The 19,762-nt window shown below is 39.5% G+C and overlaps 1 protein-coding gene across 1 annotated transcript; it reads left to right on the top strand.

Annotated features, from left to right (window-relative positions):
* The first annotated feature begins 10,724 nt into the window (after positions 1 to 10,724).
* dclre1b (DNA cross-link repair 1B) lies at positions 10,725 to 17,810 on the top strand. Its single transcript, XM_080030311.1, has 4 exons — positions 10,725 to 11,316; positions 11,816 to 11,981; positions 12,131 to 12,313; positions 15,962 to 17,810. Exons 1-4 carry the CDS (start codon positions 11,119 to 11,121, stop codon positions 17,263 to 17,265), a joined length of 1,851 nt encoding a protein of 616 aa, XP_079886437.1. The 5' UTR covers positions 10,725 to 11,118; the 3' UTR covers positions 17,266 to 17,810.
* The last annotated feature ends 1,952 nt before the right edge of the window (positions 17,811 to 19,762 follow it).

Consider the following 19,762-nt stretch of genomic DNA (forward strand, 5'->3'; position numbering starts at 1 on the left):
GTGGTCTACAGTGACACACTGAAACCTGCAGATGATTTGTATAGAGTAACTACAGCATGAGTTGTCTCACAGGTGAACACGTACAACAGGATCATAAAGACTCTCAGCTATAACTTGATACTGAAGAACATTAAAACGGGAGCATGCCAGTACTTACTGTAGTTGTCTTGTAAAACTCAATTACATGAAGGAACAATATTTTTTAATTAAGGAGATACACTGAGCTAATGCATTTAAAACGGGCTACAATTTCTCACTCGTATAGATTTATCCTGCAGCAACCAATAGCAACATTTACGGTCTTTATTGCTTTAGCAATATCCTGTTCGGGAATCAGACGCTGTGAATGTGGAATTGAACTGTTGAGAGAAGTGCATTAAAGTTAAAGTCCAATAATCTACAGACTTCAACTCCTTCACACTGAACTACCATCAGCCCTGCAGGAGAAGTCCCAGCACAGATTTAGTCTGAGCTCTGGACATTCAGTCCCTGCAGTCTCAGTCTGAGAAGAAGATACTAAAAATATCCAGGGCAAATGTCTGAATCCTGCTTTAAGTTGATTTACTCCAACAGAGTTTGAGGCGCACAGCACTCTGCCAAAGTCTCTCTGCCAACCAGGCCTCATAAAATGGTAATGAGAACACTGCTGTCTGCTGACAATGAGATAGACGCATTGCACAGCTAACACAGCTCGCACTGGCAGCAGATTGAGATTGGCTGCTTGTTTGACTGTTGGGAAAATGCAGGAGACTGGAAATGTAGAATTGGCTGTGACAATGTATTTATGATAGTGTGTTTCTCTGGCTCAATATCTGCCATAGGAAAAAAAAATACTCATCCACTGACATTTGAGTGGTTTCTTCTGCTGAACTGAGCGCCACGGTCTGGTAAATGATAGAACCGTGCGCCCAACCTTCTCCGTCATCACTGAGAATTTTTCATATTCAATGGGAGCAACATCAAAGCAGTAAATCGGTTCATCATAACCTGCCTATTTTGGGATTGAGTTCTAAAAAACTCCGTTAGCTCCAATGAAGTGAGCTCCAAAGTGTGCGCCCCCACGCCCCCGGTAAATGAATAGCAATCTTCTGTTAACACTCGGAGTAAGACCTCTGTGTAAGACCTCAACCCTCTGGGGGCATCTGAGGGTATTAATATTTAACCCCCCCCCCCCCTTACATAAGATGAAACTTTAAAGGCCTTCAAACTGAGGGAGAGTGTTTATTTAAAGGGGCAGCAGACACAACAGATGGGAGGAGATGAACTTGGATTCAAATATTTTTGAGTGGGGAATGAAAAAATCAGCTCACAGCCTTGTGCAGCAAGATGCAAGGAAGGAAGTGCTCTCTTCCCTTTAAGCTATAAATCAGGATGGTGCCATGCCTGAGCAGAGTTAATGCAAGGCAAGAGCAGTGCTTCATAACACAACTTAATATAATAAATAATAAAGGGGGCTCAATCAATATGTGTACAGAGGGCTCAGCACCAAATGGCAGAGAACGCGAACACAGTGGAACATTTAGCTTTGTGTACTTTGTTTTGAGTGTATTCAACTGAGCTCTCACCATCTATGTTCCTTTCTGTGTCTTTCACTAATGTGTCTAATGTTAACCTTCGTGCAATATTTCTAGCCTAACATCCCTTTAAACTAATGTCTTTTTTATATCTCAGACAGAGACAGTCTTGCCAAAACATTAGTCTTCGTATCCTAATAAATAAATGTACTGGATTCACCCTTTATTTAATCTGCATGTTTGAATTGCCTTCAAGCTATCACGCCTCTGAGTGCAGCTGTGGAGTTTTCACCTCAGTTCAGTCTTTGAAGTCTGTTTAAAACACACATGAGGCAATTGACTCCGAAATGAAGGCCTGCTGTTTAGCCTCATTATTTGAAATCATTCACCTGAATAAATACAAGTGGGAACAATAGGTGATTTCAGCTAATCGGAATGTCATAGACTGCCAGCTAATTAGATACAAAGTCTAATGCAAAAAATATAATAACCCCGCCATAAGAAAACCTTGTCTGAGAAGCTTCTAATGTTCAGTTATTCTTAACATGTCAGCGCGGGGATAAATCAAAATTATACAGTCACTTGGCGCTGTAGAATTGTATTGAACTAAAATGTATTTAAAAAGGTGCTCTAAGGAGCTCTCAGTTTTTGTAAATTATTGCACCCCCTTTGGACAAAAGCGGTGGTGTTTTAATATGCCAGCTGTTGTTCCTGGGTGAGCATACCCATGGCAAAGGCATTTAGAATAACTATATAAAAATAGCATTATTTGCACCGATGGTCTCATTTGCTGTTATATGTCATTAATGATCATCAAAGGAAACATTTGACTGTTTCAGAAATATTTAAAAGATCCTCCTAGCACCTAGAAAGACATTTTTAAATATTTTTTCCACCCCTGTTTATATAGGGGTGGACAAGAAGGGAGGAACAGTAGACGGGCATTGCAACCTAACGAGAGCTATAAATGCTGTGGTAAGTGGCATTGGTCAATGTCAATAAACATTGAATTAATTGGAAACACCTTCCATTAAAATGCAGTCCAGACCAACAGCACCACAAACTAGAGCTTTAAAAATGACCATAGAGCTTAATCATCACATCTCTGCACACACAGTGTCAACAAAAACTGAACTGATTATAACCCCCCCCCCTCACCCTCCCCCCAAGACAAATAGGACCATCATAGTCATGCAAATTAAGTACATGGTAGCTACGGTTCACTCTAATATACAGTAACTCCCCTGACATTTTCAGAAGAAAAGCTTCCTGCATGACCTTTAAAACTGTTGTATCAGCTGACTCATTCCTCCATCGAGTGTGCCGTGTTTCACCTCAGTTTACACTGGCTGTGATTGATACGGAACAGCCCATCCATAGGCCTTATGGTATTGACATCCAGCTTGGGCACAGGAAATGGGAAAGAGAGATGAGATACAAGAGCATTAATCATTCTCTCCCTTCTCTTCGGTTCAGGAATTCTGCGACTTTAACCTGAGTTTTTTCTTTTCTTTTATGTGAGCACTGTTTTTTTCCGTGTAATTAATGTCAATTATGGGCTCTTCAATTTGACTTTATAATAATAATACAATAAAAGGAACTCCACTGATCAAATATTAAGGTATACTATAAATAGATATATGTAGAGTATATACAGCTCTGGAAAAAATTAAGAGACCACTCCAACTGTTCAGTGTATCTCGCTTTACTATTTATAGACATATGTTTGAGTAGAATGCAAATTTTGGTTTAATAATATTAACAACTGACAACATTTCTACCAAATTCCAATACTTTTTTGTCATTAAGAGCATTTTCAATAAGTTATGTAGAGATGAAGATTTAAGAAAAATCCAGACTGGTCTCATTTTTTTCTGGAGCTGTATATATAGTATACACAGTATAGTGACTGCATGAATAGTCATGCAGTTCTTTTGATTTACTAACCAAAGTATTAGTTGAAATACAGAAAAAAAAGTGTAAGCTTCTCTTTTATAGAACCCCACGGTGTCAAGCTCTGTTTATATGTATTTGAAACACACAGGGTAATAAAACATTTGAGCCTGCAGGATAACATACAATACTTACTAAGGCTTTGCTTGGGTTTTTATCATCTTATAAATGAATGCAACCATCGTCATGATGAGCATCAAATGTATTGTGTATACATCAGGATGTAGGAATATTAAAACGAAAAGGAAAAGGAAAAATGGGTTGCTTTTGAAATAGACAATACAGGCAACTGAGTGAAAAACAGAGCAAAAATAGCAGCATCCTGGGAAAAAAACAGACAGGGAGAGATGCCATGAAAGCGCCTTTTATGTCGTCCCAACTAAAGCTTCATGAATAATTTCAACAATTTTCTATTGCACTGTGTGAATCCACAATTTTGTAAATGATAACTAAAGCATATCAAAAAGTGGGTTAGCCAGAAAGCCTACTAAAAGACAAGGAACACGAACACAACACCTGACCTTATTATTTGTGTGCCCTCAATCATTACGTACCACACAAAAGGCAGCCACTTATCCAGAGAAAAAAAAAACTCAGCTGCCCAATCCTGCAGAGCAGATAAGGATTCCACTGCTATCTAAGTGAGTGGTACTGATCTCATATTTGTACTGACTAAACTTTGCTCTGAACCAATTGCAAACCCTGGAGACAAAGGTAACGGTGGTTGTCGCTTTCATATTACATTAGAATAGAAGTTTAAGATTATGTAGAGACTATAAAAGGCCAGGTGACAAATAAAACATCCCGTACTTTCACTGCTTGTTGTTACTTCAAAGTATTCTTCATTGAATGTATATGAAATACGAACAATCTTCTATCAGCTTTCATATGATAAATGAATGTCACAGAAACAGTGTATTATGGATTGTCTTGCAGTCCCATGTGAATACAGCTATATGATTTACTGCAAATTCATCTGGCGTATGGGAGTATGGCTGCAATGCCACATAGTGTTGCAGTTTTTCCGAATTGCTTGAACGATTTGTCCATTCAAAATTGACGTTTTTCAAAGAGTTGACAAATATAGGGCTGAACTGAAAGTTTGTAGTCAAAATGACACATTTTGTTTGCAGAATTCTGTCACATTCAAAAAACATTTAACATATGCATACAACACAATAAAATGTTCCTTCAAACAACACGTGTTGTCAAATCAATGTATTGTGTGTTAACCGTTTTGAAAGAGTCTTGAAAATGAGTGAAACCATTGAAACGGTGTTGACACATTTGCAAAAGAAGAACTTGTGTTAAGAAGATGATGATGAAAATCAAGTGTATCACAGTTGCATTAAGCATGTCTAAGCAGCACTGGAGAAAAATTGTAATAATGAGCCTGCTAATGAGGATTTGTTGCCCACAGCCTAGTACAGATTGACATGCTGAAACCTGAATTTTAACCAACCTGCTGTTTTGCCTGTGAATAAACTGTCGACTCACAGAGGATACACAAGTCAACTGAATAGACTCAGACTGGGCTTCAGGTTTGGTGTGTGTGTGTGTGTGTGTGTGTGTGTGTGTGTGTGTGTGTGTGTGTGTGTGTGTGTGTGTACATGTGTGTGTGTCCTGGTTCCTCATTAGCAGCTGTGCAAAGAGCACTTCTTTTACGTTTGTCTGCTTTACCAGCCAGACTGTAATACGCCTAAACAAGGTTGCCCTCATTTTGCATCAGCTCCTCGGTGCCAACCCCTAAAAGGTTGCTGCCAGCAACTACCCAGCAAAACACACCCCACCTCGGAAGTCACCCACAATGACAACAGAATATTGTTACCACCTCGTCCCATCAGACAATATTACAGTGAACGTATGGAAGCAGCCCTAGATTAGTTTTCTTGCAGCCTCAGGATTTTTGTGGCAGTGCTGGGAAACAACCAAACAGTTCTTCTTTACTAAATGCATGTCTTCGCGATCCTGTTCCACGCGTGCAATTTGCATATAGAGAGCACTTTACTTAAACATGGGCAAACGCATCATTTGTTTTGCACATTGATATAGTAAAAGCATAGCAGCCATATGCGTACAGTTTCTTCAGGGCCTTTTTGATCAATTATTCATAATGTCTTTTATTACTGTTTAGTGTACAGGGAACCATTGGCACCACTAACCACTTATTAAGTCATTGACATCTGTTAATGGGAAAAAAGGCAAAACTGCAGTGGTCAAATTTGATCAATTGGAATTACATAAACTCTGAACAGTCTTTTCAGAAAATGTTCACTAATTGTGTGCCTTTAGCCTGTAGCCAGCAGACTTATAACTTCTTGAAAATCCTTCTTTTTTTCTCTCGAAGTTTCCCTTGGAACTGAATGATGTATAATTTTTCCATCATCCAATCTCTGGGCCACTTCAGAATTGCACGTACAATATTAGTTCTTGGTGCGTAGAGAAAAGAGTTTCTAAAAAGCCTTTCAGTGCAAAGATTTTCTTTCTTCGTCATATCTATGTGGCAATTCAATCAAAATGCTAAACACTTCTGTGAGATCTTTACCTTGTTGACTTTAGAAGAGTAATAAAAGAGAGTCAACAGAACTGACATGAAACCAAATCATTATGTCATCCCAGCAGCAGTTTTATATAAATGATGATCACTGGATGATTAACTTGCTACTCACTCATGTGGAAGAGGGAACGATGCACAGCTGTCTGTTCTTGTTGTTGTTGACAGTACATTGGTGAAGAGTTCTCAGCATGTTGTCGAGCTGGTTGTGTGAGGTACAACATGAGCTCTCTGCAACAAACACATGGGTCTTCTTCAGCAAAACTTAAAAAATTAAAATAATGATAATAATAATAATAATAATAATAATAATAATAATAATAATAATAATAATAATAATAATAATAATAATAATAATAATAATAATAATAACATTTGTTGAAAATAAATAATATTTCTAAAGCTTTGAGCATTTTGCACAAAGGCTTTTACCCAATGCTCAGTGCCAGAATATTAGTCCTGTCGAGAAATGGAATTTTAAATAGGATGTTATACAAATTCAAAACATCACAAGAAACATTTTGGCAGCTTCGGTGTAGTCATTGCTTGAGTCAGCTTTCTACAACCTGGCCTTCAACATCTCTTAAGTATTTAATCCAGTGCATAGAGGGGTATTATTATACTCTTGCAGGGCTGGATCAACACAAATAACTTTTCTTCACGCTTCAGGAGCACAGCTTTTATCTATTTTGATTAGAGACACAGAGGTGGTTGATAAATTGGCCAGTGCTCAGCATTCACCCAGCGATAGACAAAATTAATGACCGTCTCCAGCCCTATTCAACTCTAACAATGCTTATTAGGACGGCTCCGTCTACGGGAGCTTTCAGTCTTTGTCGGCTAAGATCCGATCTGGAGAAATTCAAAGACTTGGAGCCCTCCAGGATGACAATTAGAGTCATCTTTCTCTCAGTATTCAGCGTTGCCGTGATAGCGAGCTACGAGCACATTCCTATGCATAATGCAGCCCCTAAAACTGCACCCTTCGCTGGTCGGCGGGGGGGAATCCTCAGGCTGACTGTGTGCCACACCACTCAGCCCGCTCCTGAAAGTCTAATGAACTATGCTCAAATCAGATGAGTGGGGGAATCAACTGGCTTTCATAACCCACAGTATATTGTGGCGTGTCATGGCTTGAAGCGTGGCTACAAGCAGCAGCTGCTCCATATCTGACTAACTTCTAGGTGTAACAGCAGTGTGGATAAGAGGGTGGTCACCAACTGGTTGTGAAGAGGGTTAGACAGCCTTCATGCTGCCGTGCTATGACTCTGTGCGTGTGTGTGCTAGTGTTTGTGCAGGCGTGTCAAAATGACAAAAGGACAAAAAGAGACTACATTAAAAACCATCTTACGATTGATGGAGCTGAAGAGGATTGTGCCAAGAAACAAAAACAGACATACCCGTAGGCCTACAGTAAAAGAGAGAGAGAAAGAGAGATAGAGAGTATGTGAAACAAGAGTGTGACGTAGGGATAAGCAGAGTAAGACAGATGGAATAAGTAAGGGTGAATGCCAAAATGAAACTGTGATATCACCAGCTCGTTTTGGCCGGCAACTTGCACTTAGCCCCCGAGGGACATCTTTCGGCTTCTCACACATGTCTATAAATATCTCTGCTGGAGTGGAAGTACAGCAGCACCGCATCCTCCTTGGGGGGGATATAAGAAACAAAGCTGCCAACGCCTCTGACTGTACAAATTTGTTGTCGACTTAGATAAATGGCGGCAGTCGTTATAGATCGCATCGCTCATTGTTCATGCATGATCGATAAACACCAGAGATAAGAGGATCCAGAGTAAGCCTCGCATGGGACCGTGTTTTGATTAAAGAAACAATTATGGTGTGACCAAATTTAATTCAGTAATTAATGCAGCTGCTGAGGATATCACACTATTTTAAAACACAAAGTGCATAACCATTTTAAACAAGTTTTAGACAAGTTCTTGTCTGTAGCATAAAAGAATGGAAAGGGTCACATTGGCATGCTGAGGTCAGTAAAAGTGTAAACGGAGGCTTTAAAGCATCGCTGTGGTCAACAGCAGTGGCAGATCACAGACTGTGTAGCCATCTGCCTCTGTAGCATCACTGCTGCTGTCTGACAGCACTTTTGTTTTCCTCTGCATGACAACATGACAGAAAAGACAACTCATCCTCCTGACCTCAGCCACCTTTGGCTTTGATGAATACAGAAAGAGCTGCTGTTCCTATGCTTATCTCTGGGCTTAAATTAGCCTACTATAAGTAATGAGTGCAAATGGTTGTGTACAGAAAATGCACACAGGTAAAGAGAAAAACATTTGCAGGAGTGATGATTTGAAGGACATTAAGAAGGACGACTAATCATTTGTGGAAGTGCTTTTGATAACGGATTTGAGAGATGTGGCATACAGAGTTGTTTTCTGAGTATATTGCTATGTCATCTCTAAAACTTTCACATGGGTGGCGCGGTCCCATTGATATATTGTATATGCTGTGCTGTAGGTGTTGTGTTGGTGTTTTTTTACTGTCATATCAATAATCAAAACCAGCTGGTTTCCAGTGTGTGTGTGTGTGTGTGTGTGTGTGTGTGTGTGTGTGTGTGTGTGTGTGTGTGTGTGTGTGTCAGATAAGTCAATGTAGAGCAGAATATGATTGTTGTGCGTTTTAATGAGGGAAGAATGTGCAGCAAACCCAGGTATACTCCTGTGATGTGAGCTGGGGGAGGGTGGCAACAATAGCTGCTGTCACCATAACAACGCCCCATGTAATAGAACCCGCCCATCCCCCCTTAGGATAGTAACAAATGATAAAACTAACAAATATTCAATTGGAATTATTACATCCAGGATTTATCATGCCAGGAGAGACCGTTTTCATCCAATATCATTATCATATGAACACAGTGTAAATTGTAATGCTTTCTGATCATATTCTGTAAAAGAAAGATTTTTTTTTACAAAATGTTTTATGTCATCCTTTGCATGAAAATATGGAATGCCATTTAATTCAATATTAAAGAAATGCATTAATAAATAACCATGCCTATTAAATAAATAATTATGCCTATACAATAAACCCTGATGTAAATAAATGAGGAAATATATATATATACATATATATATATATATATATATATATATATATATATATATATATATATTAACATATAAGCCTATATATATATATACAGTATATATATATATATATATATATATATATATATATTAACATATAAATGAATCTAAATAAAAATATATACATTTACATATCTAGTTCAATAAATAATTTCTCAGCTTGGGGTCTGAATATGCGGGATAACCGCACCCCTATCATAAGATATGGAAATAACAAGAGCTGGGAAATCAATAAAAGTCCCCTGAAATAAATCAATATAAAAAATGTATGCTTTTTGCCTCATTTATTTATTTCAAGTTATATTTTATAGTTACATCTCTTTTATTCATAGGCATGTTTATTAATGTATGTGTGTGTTAATGTATTAAAGTAGAGTATTTTTTACAAAATGTATTACAATATATTTGGTAAGCCTATTGGTAGATTTTCCTGGCTAATTTGATAAATAATTGCATCTATCTCTTAAGGAAATCTCATAACATGGACAGATTCCAAATACATTTCTTATAAACAAATTTTTATTTCATTACCAATCGAATCGTCACAACAACTTTTTGTTACCTCTCTCTTGGCGCCATCTTCTGGAGTATGTCACAATTCAGTCAATTTTGGGGAGACCCTGTCATACTTGACATTTTATATAGAAAAAACTTATTTGTGGATCCACAATATCAGACTCAATGAAATGACTTAAACGGGCGTGTGTTAGAGGCACCATGGACTCTTGGTTCTGATCATTGACAGCAGTCATTTTAAAAGGATTCAGTGTGTTATATTGTTTAACAACTACACAAACAAATACTCTCTAAATTATCTACCACAACATAATTTAAGATGGATTCAGACAATGATGATTAGAAATAATATATTTTTATTTTTAATATTTATTTATTTATTTATTTATTTATTTATTTATTTATTTATTTATTTATTTATTTATTTATTTATTTATTAAGGTAATGGGTGTTATTTTGAGTCTGCTGCTTAATGCTCTCTCTAATTTTTTTTTCCATTCATGCAACATGTTGTATATATTTCTTGTTTCTTGACAATATATTGGTGTTTTTGCTGTCGGTGGATTCAATGCCTCAATGACTACACCAAAGCTAAACTGGGTTAAAAATACATAGAAAAAAAGGGGTAAAAAGTTGGATATTATAAACATTACAATTGCCAAGTAAATATTGCGATAATTTTTGTAATTCTTTAAATGTTTACTCAATATCTCAATTAGTTGCTTAAACGTTGTGATGTTTTACCTGCAGTAAATCGAACTTGTAATGTCAACATTGATCAATAAATAGGATATTTGGCCTATATAATTTATGCATTGTTAATCTCATCACTGTCCTCCCATGTTAATATTCTTTATTATTACCATAGATAGACTATACATTAACAGGCTGTTTATTTACTTTATTTGGAGCTACCTGTCTCTCTGTCTGTGACCTTCGGATGGCAGTATAACACAACACCCGGGCCAGGATGTCAGCTACAGTAAAAACCCCAGAGAAGAAGAATAAAAATACGAAGAAACCAGAAATGGAGGGGCGTGTTAACTGCTGTCAGCCTCTTTAATTAGGTCCGTGCATATTGTTAGCACTGCAACTGTGAACATACAATGATGCTTAGCTGTTTTTAAAGTCGAATGTCGGATTTTCAAAATGAAAAACCATGGCGTCGAGCAGCAACAAAGAGGAAGTAGTGAGCCCTCGCCAGATAATGCGAAACGCAGCTTGTCACATTGTGTCTATCGCTATCAACGAGCGTTAGCTAGCTACTTGTGAATTGCATTGTACTTGTTTATTTTACCGGGGCAACGTACACTGAAAGAAACCTTAACTTTAGAACTACTTTCCACGGCTAGCGCTTCAAAGGGTCTGCGTATGAGTCGTTTACCAGACATCGTCAGCCAATTATTAGCATCCCACCTGTCACATCCCTGGGTGTAGGATATTCCTGAAACCTTACTGTTGAAGAGACAATGCCAGTCAACGGTAAAGTCATCCCGCACACCCCGCTAGCGGTAGACTTCTGGCACGTGCGGAAATGTCCAGGCACGCGGCTCTTTTTCCTGTCCCACATGCACAGCGACCACACGGTGGGTTTGACCTCCACCTGGAGCGACCGACCCATCTACTGCTCTCCGACCACTGCCACTCTGCTCAACCTCAAACTACACGTGAGTCACTGCATTGGTTACAACTAGCATAAGCCTCCCCTCCATAGTTATATTTTAGTAGTCATGATCCCAAAGCAGGGTTCCTACAGATGCATAAAACGTTTTTAAAGAATGCAATGAAAAGGGTAATTGATATTATTGATATTAAATTGATATTAATTTTTTTTCAAAAAATCCAAAGACATGGGGAGTCGATTTTTTTTTTTGCAAAATAATTGCAATCAAATAATTTAGAATTATTTAGAAATTTGCCAGACTTCAATGTAACGCAGATTAGCATGGCATTACCCTATATGTTTGCAAACATTTAAGTGAAACTTTATTATTTTTGGCACTTTGTAGTTTTGTATTGTGAATGACCAGAAATAAAATAAGAACATAAAAAACAAATAAACTTTTTTTTTTAACGTGGTTAAGAAAAACAGGAGATTTGCTCTGCTGACCTTTTGTGTACATGCCGTTTTTCTCTATTGGTGATCCTTTTTTATTTATTTCTCAGGTCAAAGAACAGTGGATCCATCCATTAGAGCTGGGGGATCCTTACCTGCTGTCTCTGGATGACATTGGCAAGGAGAGGCTGTCGGTCACACTGATAGACGCCAACCATTGTCCGGGATCTGTCATGTTTCTCTTTGAAGGCTACTTTGGCTCTATACTGTACACTGGTCAGTGGAAAAAACATGTTATGTTACTTTTACAGTGTAGGAAATATATTTGTTAAGCTACCACTTTTGTTTTACTTATTTGTTTGCTTTCCACCATCATTAATTGGTATGTCAGGCAATAACCAGTCTTGACACCTTCTTAATTTCAGGTGATTTCAGATATACTCCCTCCATGTTGCGTGAGCCATGCTTGAGGAACAATACCACTATAGACGTCCTGTACCTGGACAACACTAACTGTGACCCCAACCGACACCTCCCTTCCAGACTGCGAGCCACTCAACAAATAAAAGAGGTCATCCGCAGCCACCCCAACCACAATGTTGTCATAGGTAATATAAGACAGACTTTTCTGAACATGCATTTTGTACTTTCTCCTCATCTCCTTACACCCTGTAGGTAAAGGTTTTCTCGTGATTGTCAGAAATGATAAAAACTGCTGTGTATTGTCTTTGAATCACACAACTGCACATGTATAAAAAATTAATCAAGGGTCATAATAAGCAGCCCACATACCGTATGACCCTGAATTCCAATAGGCATTTTGTGAGTAACTGGAAACCTTCGTTAATACACATTTTTGGCAGAACCTGCAGCAAAGAGGGGCCACCCTTATAAACACAAAACTCTTTCCCTGATAGACTGATGAATTACACCATTGGTTGACCCATTGTACCCCCTGTTTCAAAATGATTGGTCGCACACCTTAATTCTATTTCGTACAGTACATTTCGTAGTTCAAGCACCACTGGGTCCATAAGGAAACCACAAACACAATTGAAGTTGTCTCGTGAAACAATAACCAGCCCATGCACCATCAATCTGTCACAGCCGTTACAGTACATCATATGGGCAAAGATGGCCCAGAGACGGTACAATTCTTGATATTAACTCGGCGGGAATACAACTGGAAAATCATAAACAAATAATAGAGCAAATTATGTGAAGAATTGGAATACTTTTTTGCCCCCAAATCAATCATCTTAAAGCTACTACGAGTAAGTCGTGCCGAGGTGTTGGCAACACCTTTGAACAAAAGCGGTAGTATTATTACAACGCCAGCTGTCGTGAAGCTGTTTTGTAGCTTGTGCAGGGAGTGCAGGATTCAAATAATCAGGAAGCAATATGGTGCGTGTCCGTGTGTTGAAAGTGTGAGGGCACCGGACTCTTTTCGGCTCCGTGAGTCTATGGGTGACACAGCATCAACTAATGCCAGTAAGTGCTAAACACACCTGATTGCAATGAGTTGATGCATTGTCACCTCTCACGGAGCTGAACGAGTCCCCGTGTCCTCACACAAAGCGAATGAACGAGAGATGGCAGTTAGTATGGATCACGATGAGGTAATGTGTTTATGTTGTAAATAATGACTATTTCCGATGAATAATGGTCATCTGATGATGCTGGTGAGGCAAAGTAAACTTTGTTTTAGTAGGCTACCGCTCATTCATTTAGGAGTAAACACTGCAGTCTAGTTTCGCTGCGTGAAATTGTGTATACGTTGCTTGGCAACGCCCTCCCGCCCGACTATCACTCTCCCTTTTAGCTTTTCTTCATTGCATTTTCTTTTTTTTCTTTTATGGTTCAGCCCCGTTATCAGTCATTATGACGACAAACAACTGTCTCAAACAAGGCTCCCGCTCCCCTTCCCTCACCAGGAGGGATAGGCTTCTCAATTCACGTTCCTGCGCCACACTGAAATCTGTGACCAATACGGATATGTGACCATAGAGCATGCACGCGTGAACCGAAAATCGGACTGGGTGTACGACCAGATCAAATGCAGCAATAAACACTATATAAAAATGACTTTCTTTGCACTGATGGTCTCGTTTGCTGTTAAAGGTAATTTATGATTATGAGAGGAAACATGAGGCTGTTTAAAAGATATTTAAATGTTACTCGTAGCCGCTTTAAGGTAGCAGTGGAAAGCATTATTCTTGTAACTTCATTTATCGAAATGTTTGACTCAAACGTTACATATAGCTTAAAGGCCTACTTCACCGGTTTGAATATGAAGGTGTATTGAATTCTGAAATCCTATGTAGTATAAATGTATAAAAAATTGAAATCGGTTCATCCTAGCCTGAGAAAAGGCAGAAAGAGTGTTTTTTAACCCTATATTTCTCTTTCTCGTGACATCACTGAAAGAGAAATATAGGGTTAAAAAAAAACTTACTTTGTAAATATTACTGTGATGTCTTTTACTGTGACATCACAGTAATATTTACAAAGTACGTTTTTTTAACCCTATATATCTCTTTCTGTGATGTCACGAGAAAGAGAAATATAGGGTTAAAAAAACACTCTTTCTACCTTTTCTCAGGCTAGGATGAACCGTTTTTAATATTTTTTGCACATTTATACTACATAGGATCTCAGAATTCAATACACCTTCATATTCAAACCGGTGAAGTAGGCCTTTAACCATCTCATGTCATCAGCTCTTTCAGTACAGTCTAAAGGTGCGAACACACTGCACAGCGCGGCGCGGCGGTTGGCCGCGCGAATCGCAGGTTCCGCGCCGCGTGGTCATTTTGGCTCATTTGTGTCCGCCGCCGGCCGCCGCCCGATGACTCATTGAATGTGCACGCCCAGTTTATTCCCGCTATTTACATCTCTCTCATCATCGTCGTCATCCTCACTGATTTGTTTTTGTTGGTAGCGTCTCTGAAGTAGGCTATTCTGCCTTCATCATCTCTGCCATCGGCCCTTGTATTGGTCTCACTGCACCTCTCACACATTTCTCCCCGCCACCTGCCACCCAAGCTTCGTAAACACACCCACACATGCACCCACACACACATACACACACAACCCGCCCACACACACACACACACACACACACGCACGTATCGATGGCCGTGCATATAGGCTACACATTCACGCCGGCATATCAACATGTAGAGAAAACCCAAACAGATTTTCAGATGTTTAGGGAAATGTTTGGAAGTGTCAGTTGTCGTTTAGTTTTTATTGTCTCTGCATATTCACTCATCTGCAGTACATCTTCCCTGGCTTTCTCTCCTTCTCTCTTCTATAATGTGAGTCTATTCCTTGCTCCTTTTACTAAAAGGTGTCTCATTAAACTGCTGTCATACATTTTATCGATGTGTTGGAACTTTCTCTCTCTCTCTCTCTCTCTCTCTCTCTCTGTCTTTTCCTTCTTTTTTCCTTTTATCCCTCCTTTCCCGACTGCACCGCCAGCCAGGTTTCACGTGTCTTGTAGCTCAGCAGACTCACCCGAGTGACGTCGGGAGGAGCTCAACGACGGTGATTGGCTATCGCGGGGCGGCCGGCGGCGAAAAGTTCACTATTTTCAACTTCTGCGGCGGCCGCGCCGCCCCATTCGCGCCGCGCCGCGCCGCCCCTGGCCGCGCCGCGTGATCCGCTCTCCACCGGCCGCCGGCCGCCGGTTCGCGCGGCGGCGCTCGAAATACATTGACTTTCTATTGAAACTCGCCGCGCGGCGATGTGCAGTGTGTTCGTACCTTAACAACAAATATTACTGGGACCACTATGGAGAATTGGACAGGAACATCTATAATATCCAGTCATTCACATTATAGGCACTCCCACTGGCATCTCTTTTTTTATGTGTTAATAGTCTTGTTACATTTTATGCAGCCATCTGACAAAAAAAAACGGAAACAAGCAATAGGTGCAGCATCTACTCCATATATGGAATATGTTTTAAGAAATACATTTCACTAATTGTAGCTGCTCCTCAGTTTAAGAGTGATTTTAAAGTTGAGTTCAAATACAGTCACAAGATGTTTAAAAACTACCAAACACCTAATAAATGCTTCCTAATGTGATCTATTAAGTTACAGCTTTGGTATTGCATGATTAATTGAATTTAAAGTTAAATAAATTGTTCTGCTGCTGTACGCCCCTCGCCTACTTCCTTGCTGTTAGCTCCCTGCCCTCTGCATAGACCACAGACCCAGGTCCTCATGCTTTCTTGCGCTGCCTTGCAGGCCTGTATTCACTGGGTAAGGAGTCTCTGCTGGAGGATCTGGCCCTGGAGTTTAAAACCTGGGTGGAGGTGAGCTTTGAGAGGATGGAGACCATCAAAGCCCTGGAGCTGTCTGACGTCTTCTCCACTGAACGAGGGGCCGGTTTCATCCGAGTGGTGGAGCAGTCTGCCATCTGCTCTGCCGCTTTACAACAGTGGAACAACCAGCAACCTACTTTGGCCATTTTGCCCACCAGCAGGCCCCTGGTCTCCTTTCACCCTAACGTACATGTGGTGCCCTACTCCGATCACTCCTCCTACCAAGAGCTGGAGGATTTTGTCTCTGCACTAAGACCTTCCTCCCTTGTTCCCATTGTAGGTAACTGTGTACCCGGAAGCTTCTCTGCCTTGCTGCCCAGACAAAAGAGCCATGGAATCCTGGTGCCCGAGTCAGTCCGACAATTCATGTTGAGACAGCCTGAGCAGCAACAAAGCTCATCAGCACAAACCACTAGCATTCGGCGCAGACATTTCCAGCCTCTTGCTCCCAAAGGGGTGGTGTTTGAATCTCCTGTAAGGGGATCAAAGAGGTCATTTGAAGAAGCCGGGGAGGCAGTGTGCCTGGAACAGGACCATTCCGAGGAGGAGATGGACGCAGAACGTGGTCAAAAGGACTCTGACTGTATCCTTGTGGACCTGAGCAAAGACCTCAGCCCTACCAAACATGCAAGAGGGGCTGGAGACATGTGGAGCCTCAACATCATCAAGACAGTGTCTGAAGAGATGGTGATGGCCCAGTCGTTGCCACTCACCCAGAGCAACATTGCTCCAGTTGAGATCCTGAGAAATACCAAGGCCTGCTTAAAGACTGTCACAACCACAAAGAGGCCTTCAGAAACAAATGTCAAAATGTTCGAGGCGACATCAAATGAAAATGACAGTATTCAGCAAAGCACACATGGAAATACTGAGAACAAGCACACATTGTCAGACAGGGATGCTGCAAGTCAACACAGAGGACATGGTATTGATCAGGATGACAGCATAATGTCAAATGACAAAAACACGTGTCAGCGCAATGGACATGGAATAGATCAGAATGACAGCGTGACATTATTGCAAAGGCGTCTCCATAACAATTGCCGCTCTTCAAGTAGCTCCTCACCTGAGCAGCAGCAAAGGTACATAGAGGAAGTCGAAAGCAGTATATTAAAGGCTCTCCCTTTCACAGAGGAGGATTTGAAGCCAGGATGCCTCCTGCCGGAGGGTTTTGTGCAACAGTTTAGACTCAAACCTTCATATGATCCTAGGAGGAAGACGTCTTAGGCACTTGTGCGTGCGTGTGAAGACGTTTTTGCTGCAAATAAAATCAAAGGCCAAATTATGATTCCGTTATAGCATTGAAGCTAATGTGAAGTAAAGAAAGTCATGTTTTTGCCAGACCCACCTTTTTCAAAAACAAACTTATATTTGTACTATATTTTTTTCATTCAGTTGGAGTACTGGTAAAAAAATATTTAAAATGTAAGATTCTATACTGAAAACAGTATTGAAGGTTAGGGTGGATCTGTTATCAGTGGTTGCAGTTTCAAGTTGAGAGTTGGCTGCTACAGATGTTTGTTAAAATTAAAGTATTTTCCTTTCCGCCCTCTGTGGACATCAGGAGAAATACAAAGACTTGCTTAAAGCCTCACAGGACCACAAGGAAGTCTTCTGAAAATGAGCGTCACAATGTCTGAGACGGTCTTAAAAGAATAAGAAAGTGACAGTATTCAGAATAGTAGACATGTGAAACTGATATGTCACATACTATGTCACATGACAATAACTCTGTATATGATCCTAGGAGGATGACATCATCATCAAAGGTGTGTGTGTGTGTGTGTGTGTGTGTGTGTGTGTGTGTGTGTGTGTGTGTGTGTGTGTGTGTGTGTGTGTGTGTGTGTGTGTGTGTGTGTGTGTGTGTGTGTGTGTGTGTGTGTGTGTGTGTGTGTGTGTGTGTGTGTGTGTGTGTGTGTGTGTGTGTGTGTGTGTGAAAATAATCAAACTTTCACAAAAAAAGGATGGAGAATTTTTTGCTGCTAAAACAAATTCCAAAGCCTAATTATGATTCAGCATGGAAGCTAATGTGAAGTAAGAAAATGTTGTTATTTTGCCAATGCGAGAATTGCCTTTTTCACATACAAACTCATTTGTTTTTTCATTATCAGTAATGGCCTTTTATTTATTTAGGTTCAAATGTGAGATTCTCTAAAACAGAAGTATTAAAGGTTAGTTGTGGATTTGTTTTCAGTATTGAGTTAAGAGGAGGTCTCTACACTGGAATTTAAAATTTAGAAAACACAGTGTAACTTTATTACTGTGAGAAGGATTGTGAAAATTTGTTCAAAATAAAGTATTTTCCTTCTGCCCTCTGTAGGAATTTAAGCGCTCACTCCAGTAATGTTAATCCATAATATACTGTTCAAATGTTATAGACCTGTAACCATTTCAAAATCAACACCTTTTTATTTTATCCAAAATAAATAACCACACACATGGAAATAATTTTTTTTTGTAAAAGTATGCTGAGGTAGGTAGCTACCTTCCTTTTGTGTGGCATTCCTACATATACTGCAATTCCTTTAATCTTTCTTAAAGCAATGTGTGTATTTATACTTTTGAAATAGGAAATATTTATTTTTCCAAAAAATCCAGTTCTTGTGAAGTAAAGGACAAATAAATCCTTACTAATACATAATATTGTTCAATATGGGAACCTCATGACTGCCATTCTTATGATTCTGATGTTTGCATTGTTCCTTCAATAAATTACACGTTTTGTTTGCAAATGACTATACTATGTTCAGTATGTTGTCCCTTTTTAAACTTCACTTTTTAAGTCAAACAACAAAGTACATAACGGAGGTTTTCTTTAGCATCTACTGTCGATATAAACCAAGGATTCACAGCTGTCTCCTGGTGCAATGCTGTTATTCTCCCCTTAGATGGCAGTAGTTTGTTAAAGATCTCAGTTGGTGCTTTTACTATGGCTTTTCATTTAATCTGGGTTTTAGTTTTCAACAGTTTAGTTTTCTTGGAGAGAAAGAATATATATATATATATATATATATATATATATATATATATATATGTGTATATATTATATATATATATATATATATATATATATATATATATATACAATCACCGGCCACTTTATTAGGTACACCTGTTCAATGGCTTATAAAAACAAAAAGCTAATCAGCCAATCACATGGCAGCAATTTAATGCATTTATGCATTTAGACGTGGTCAAGACAATGTACTGAAGTTAAACCGAGCATCAGAAAGGGGGTTTAGGTGACTTTGAACATGGCATGGTTGATGGTGCACGGCAGGATGGATCCATACTTTCATGTTAACGCCAAATTCTGAACCTCCCATCTGAATGTCGCAACTGAAATCGAGACTCGTCAGACCAGGCATGATTTTTCAATCTTCTATTGTCCAATATTGGTGATCCTGTGAGAATTGTTGCCTCATTTTCCTGTTTTTAGCTGACAGGAGTGGCACCCGGTGGGGTCTTCTGTTGCTGTAGCCCATCGGCTTCCAGGTTACCGGTGTTTTGCGTTCAGAGATGGTATTCTGCATACCCTTTTTGTAACGAGTGGCTATTTGAGTTACTGTTGCCTTTCTATCATCTCAAACCAGTATCCCCATCCTCCACTGACCTCTGACTTCAACAAGGCATTTTACGTCCGCACAAATGCCGCTCACTAGATATTTGTTCTTTTTCGGACCATTCTCTGTAAACCCTAGAGATGGTTTAGAGTGAAAATCCC

Source organism: Ammodytes marinus (genome assembly GCF_949987685.1).
Source record: "Ammodytes marinus genome assembly, chromosome: 7".
Taxonomy (NCBI): Eukaryota; Metazoa; Chordata; class Actinopteri; order Uranoscopiformes; family Ammodytidae; genus Ammodytes; species Ammodytes marinus.

Excerpts from the sequence above, each read along its gene's own strand:
- dclre1b (XM_080030311.1), top strand. The coding sequence starts at position 11,119 with ATGCCAGTCAACGGTAAAGTCATCCCGCACACCCCGCTAGCGGTAGAC. Across the intron at positions 11,982-12,130 it reads TGGCTCTATACTGTACACTG|GTGATTTCAGATATACTCCC; the intron begins GTCAGTGGAAAA and ends TCTTAATTTCAG. Across the intron at positions 12,314-15,961 it reads CAACCACAATGTTGTCATAG|GCCTGTATTCACTGGGTAAG; the intron begins GTAATATAAGAC and ends GCTGCCTTGCAG.